Source organism: Egretta garzetta, unplaced genomic scaffold, assembly GCF_000687185.1.
Source record: "Egretta garzetta isolate BGI_Z169 unplaced genomic scaffold, ASM68718v1 scaffold828, whole genome shotgun sequence".
Classification (NCBI taxonomy): domain Eukaryota; kingdom Metazoa; phylum Chordata; class Aves; order Pelecaniformes; family Ardeidae; genus Egretta; species Egretta garzetta.
Window position 1 is genome coordinate 489,014 of NW_009260636.1, and position 5,435 is coordinate 494,448.

The 5,435-nt window shown below is 40.0% G+C and overlaps 1 protein-coding gene across 1 annotated transcript in view; it reads right to left on the minus strand.

Moving 5' to 3' along the window:
* The window catches only part of PSEN1 (presenilin 1), a 25,308-nt gene extending 19,915 nt beyond the window's left edge, over positions 1-5,393 (minus strand). Inside the window, 4 exon segments of the mRNA XM_009645550.2 lie at positions 975-1,013; positions 2,891-3,034; positions 3,908-3,958; positions 4,741-5,393. Of these exon segments, the coding sequence (XP_009643845.1) occupies positions 975-1,013; positions 2,891-2,974 (123 nt within the window). The 5' untranslated portion in view covers positions 2,975-3,034; positions 3,908-3,958; positions 4,741-5,393.
* Positions 5,394-5,435: the final 42 nt, after the last annotated feature.

Genomic DNA, 5,435 nt, shown 5'->3' on the forward strand with positions numbered 1-5,435 from the left:
AAAAAGGAAAGTGAATATAAGGGGAGAAAAATATATCTAAAATTGCCTTAATTAAGCAATTAAAACTAGCAGGCAAACAGATTTTTAGAATTAAGGTTTTAACCTTAATTTAAATTTAGCATCGTTTACTTAAAGTATGTCCTGGAAAAGATTTTGGGTTCAGTATTATTTCTTACTAAATAAAAGATTCATTATAAACACTTGGCATTTTGTGTGAAGTCCTCATATACAATTATTGAAAGTCAGATAGAATGTATAGAGAATGCAAATAAAGAAATTATGCCTAATTGTTCTGAAATGTTGTCTGCAACTGACCCTCCTTCTGTACAGATTATAGGTCAAATGTAACATTTTTCACTTTGATAGTGAAAATACTCCCATTTCTCTCGGTCTACAAGAAGATAACAATAAGCTTACCTGCATAACTAAACTGACTAAGAACACTACACTGGAGATGACCAGAGCCTTGGAACACTTCACAAGCAAAGCAGACCTAGTATTTCGGTTTCTGCACACTTGTGGAATATGTTGCTCTTTCTCTGCTGTAATAGCAGTCCTGTATGAAGGAGCACTTACCCCTATCTTTGGCACAGAAACATAAAAAGTAAAATAACAATCTACAGCTTTGTAAAGCAAACACAAAAACAGCCAAAAGAAAAACCTTATTAACTAGCACACCACTGCAAAAAACTGCAAAACCAAACATAAAGAGAAAAATTGAAGACATGAGACCAGTATGTGCCATTTTGTTCCCTCCGCTAATTTGGAACAAAGACACAATCACAAAATGCCCTTACATGTTAAAACACAGTGCATGAAAACCAGATCAACATCAAAAGAGTTATAAGAGTTATACTCTCATTTGCTGTTAAAACTAGAAAAAAAAAGTTGTCCTTTCAGACTACTAAAGCGTAGCTAAATGTGACATGTGTGCGCCCCACTGCTTAAAAGAACAAAGTCCACTCGTATCCTACCTGATCAGTATTAAACAGAGCAGAGGCCACGGACTCTTGCTGAAGTGGAAGCAAAGGAACAGACTCTTCACTTTCCTCAGACATAGTTAAAAGTGAAAATTCTGAAGCTAAAAAGTCAGTAACACCTGTTGTAACACCGTAAGCAAACGTAAGTTATGAACTACGCGCTTTCAGGTGAATAAACAGTATCAAAAGAAAATGATAGGGTTGGTTTTTTTCCCCCCCCTATCAGGAAAATAGTTAATAGGAAACCCAGAGCAATGCCCCTGAACCAAGATAAAAAGCTAGGATATCTGATAGAAAGTTTTTATTTATTAAATCCAGATTTATTCATCAGGAGCAGACCCCCTTGCCTGACAGTGGGCACAGACTTCATTAGTTCTCACATACACCATTTACATTTAATGGTCATTATATAGTGACAGATATCGAAGACTGGGCTGAACTCTTCGTGCGTGACTGGAAGAAGAGCTGGCAAATTATCGTACTTGGTGATTTCACATGCTGACTGTTAGCCACAGAAGCTAGATATACTTAAGCAGGAAAGGACTTCTGTATGTACATACAAAACCAAAAGCGGATATGCGTAGGGGAGAAAAATCATTACAGTTAAGTATTGAAACTACACATAGAGTTACATTTAAACATGGTAAGAAAAAGCGCAAGTACTAGTTATTCATCAGTGCAGTCTGTCGGTGAGAAGTAAATAGAACCATCCATCCCCCGTTGCTGGGAAGGAGCATCACTAAGTTATCTGTAAGAATGGTGAGCCCACAGCTTACGGCCGAGCTCTGCCTTTTTAATCTGGCAGAAGCGTTCAATACAAGTTAATCTCTCACCTGTCCAAGATGAAAAGAAACCTTTTTCATTCCCTCTGAAGTAAAAGCACAAAGGATGCAGCAGGGAAGTTTCCGCTTTTCTATTTTTATTAACAGTTTCTATAATCAGTAAGGTCTTATGTCAGACTTTAAGTAAGTCTGACTTAATTTAAAAATAAATCTTCAAATGTTTTATATTTTTGCTTGTATAGCAAAATGCTGGTCTGTGATAAAGACAAGGATATTTCAAAATTCTGCTCAAACTGCTGGATTTTATAGAAGATCTAGAGCAGGGATCAAAATTTTCTCTTGAATCACTGCCATAAACACGGCTACAAGTGGCCCAGCCTCACCAGAGCATTTCTGTGTCACAAAGAAACCTGATATTCAAGAGCTATCGCAGGAACAAAGAACTGAGCGTGACAAATCCAAGAGCCTGAGCACCACACCCAAGTAGATAATCTGAACTTGGTTTTACCAAACCACGTGCAGTACAGTGAGTACAGTTTCAGCAACAATTATACACTTAGGTCTTTCAAAGCATTCTCATAAAACTTCATGGTTTGAGTTCCACCCCCGCCCTCCCTCCCCAAAACCTCAAGAACTCTGAGAGCACCTTGACAATTATTCATAAGTAAGACAGTGCTGCTCTTCCTGAGCAGGAGTAGTCCTCCAGCAACAGCAGCAACAGAACCCAGGCTTCAAGCTCTACCTAGGCTAAAATTAACTCTGTGACTGAGAGACCTGTGAATCACGCAGACCACAGCCAGGCTAGATCAAGAGAGCTCAGTAAATCCTTTAAAGGTCAATGTTTGGCATAGGAGCGTCCCCACCCCACTTTCTTATTTTTCTTGAGGGCTTGGGCACTCCAACACCACCTTAAACTGGCAGAATTCTTATCTGTATGTGAAGATGAGTTTAGAACATCGGATATTTTGCAGAGTATTTCCTTCAGCACTGCTTATCACCACAACAGTCCAGACAGAGAAAGCTACTCCCAACAAACAGATTTCTAGAGTTCTGAACTGAATTTTCATCCACAGTTGTTACTCATCCCGATTTAACTGCTACCAAGCAATAAAATTGGTTTTTACATACGGTGTTGCTGAGGTGGTTATCAGGGAAGTTTTCTGTCAGCTGCCCATGCTGAAACTGCGGTAAATGCGCAGACAGTTCTGTCATTGGGGCTGTCCTCTGGAAATTGCTTATTTCTACACAAAACGGATCTTTCCTCTTGAGACGCTGAAAGGAAAAAGATGCGTAAAAAGCCTTTGTTCTTACATGACCAAGTTCTCCATCCCCTCCCTACCCTGATTTTTAGAGTTCACACAGACCAAAGATAACCCTTTTCTATCTACAACACGATATCGAACTGTACTGCGTATTTACTAAGCAGTCATAAAAGGGATTTTCCAGCATAAAAATAAAGAGCGTCTAGGTGCTATCAAATTAGTTCATCAGCCACAGAAGTAAGCCAGCAACAAATTAATCATTCAAAACGGTTCTCCATTCCTCCTAGTGCAATAAATGAGAAGCACTGCACGCTTGCACAGAGCACAACTTGAATGTTTTTATCTCAGCAGAGAAGTTGTTTGGTTTTGGATTGCTGGTAAGCTCAAGGGGAATCTTCAAGCAAGGATGACTGAGTTACATCTGATCATTTAAAATCTGGCTATATCTTTAACACTGTACTGCCCTAAGAACAACCCAGAGCTAAAAGCATGAAACAGTATTTCAGCTGAATCTCGAGAATTAATGTGCATTCATTTCCCCTAGTGGTAGGTTTTATGTATCAGCCAAATGTACATAAACACTCCATATGCTTGTAACAGCTTTATACATTCTTCCATAAAAAGTCACATGCTAACACGTTCCTATGCAAACATGAATAAACTATGTGCTCCATAACAAAGGAGGATAAAGCAATATAGCGGAAAGAGGAAGAAGGGTGACGTAACTACACAAGTTTCAGAAAAAACATAATTTTAAGAAACAATGAGTAGGCCTAGATAAATCACTGGCTTGGTTACACAAAACATAGGGAAGTGAATAAACCACTGCCTCAAGGGTGGAGTGCCAGTCCCCACTTCCATCCCAAGTGGCTCTTGCTCCTACCTTGTGCCAACTCCAGCACTCATCAGTCCTCTTTTCAGTACATTTTACTCACTAAAACAGAAGAAAACAAATCCAGGAAAAGAAGACGAGAATATTTTTCTGCGGTTTTAGTATACTCAGCTATGGAGGGATCTCGAAAAACTCGTACAAAGGAGAACATCACAAAGCAAGGCATCTACTTCTGGCAGCAGCAAGCCACAAAGGCTGGAAGACAACATCTTGAAGAGGGAGTTAAGCCTATTTTCATACACACTCAGAGGCAGAAACTGTTTCTTTAAGTACAAATAAACACATACCTTACAAGACTAGTGCATAGTGCTTACTAACTTCAGCAGGGATGTAGCTTACACTAAAGAGCCATTAGGAAGCAACACCAATTTAGCAAGCCTAGTGGGAACATGCAAGCTGTTTGGAAAACGGCAATGTTGTGTCACTAGAATAGCTCTCTTCTATGTTTGTAATTAAAAACAAAGAGCGTCTAATTTAAAATATAATGCAATGCAAGATTAGATGAAAATAAACAGGCGTTATGTTGCGTTTATACTTTTAAAGTTTTTGCTCTAATTCTTTGGTTGGGCTACAGAATGTAAACGTTAGTTTAAGGCTGCTATTGATAAAAAATCTCAGTGATGGGGACACCAGAGGAAAAAGTTGAGTATCGTTATCCAAACGTGGAGTATTAGAATGAGATTTTTTCACATAGCAGCATGTCAAAATTCTAATTAAATTACAGGAGGGGAAAAAACCCAAACAAACCAACTCAAAAAACCCACAAAACACCAACCCACAAAATCCTATTTAAAAACTGTTAAAGAAAACCACCACAAACTCACCAAACAGAAAAACAGCTACTGAGAAGTAAACTGAAGACAGGGAGGAGTAACTGCCAGAAGGGCTGCACCACAGCTCGAACGCTGGTGTCTAACGGGCCTCAAAACTTAGGGTCTGTTAAAACAATCCCTCAAGAGCTCAGAAAACGGATTCAGGACATCTTCCTGAACAACTTTACTTTTCTACTTTCAAATAAATGAACGCTCCCAAGTTTGAAATTTAACTACGAATGAATGAAATCTAGAAATGAACTGTGCATAAACAGACACAAATTAATTTTTTACTTCTTTTACCTGAAAAGGGACTCACCAAAACATTTTTGTCTAATGAAGCTGTTAACATTAAAGCAGCCTGTCTAAAAAAAAAGTTCTTCCTTGCTTCCTTTGGCTTTCCTTAGTAGGAACAACAGGAGTTAGAACCGTAGTCTGTGCGTTTACACGCAGCCTAGCAATCAGGGCTAACGCACAGGTAAGCTCTGTAATGTTTTCTCTGCTTCTAAGAGAAAGAAAAGCCAGTATCGATCGGCCACGGCAAGGGCGCTGCGGCCCGGTTAACCCGTGCTTTCTCCCTCTTAACGAGCAACAAGCAGCAGCCGCTGCTCTCCCGGGGGAACGCCGAGCGCCCCACGGAGCTCGCCCTCAGCCCGGCCCCGGCCCGGGGCAGCCCGGCCGCACACTGAGCCGGCACGGGGTCCCAG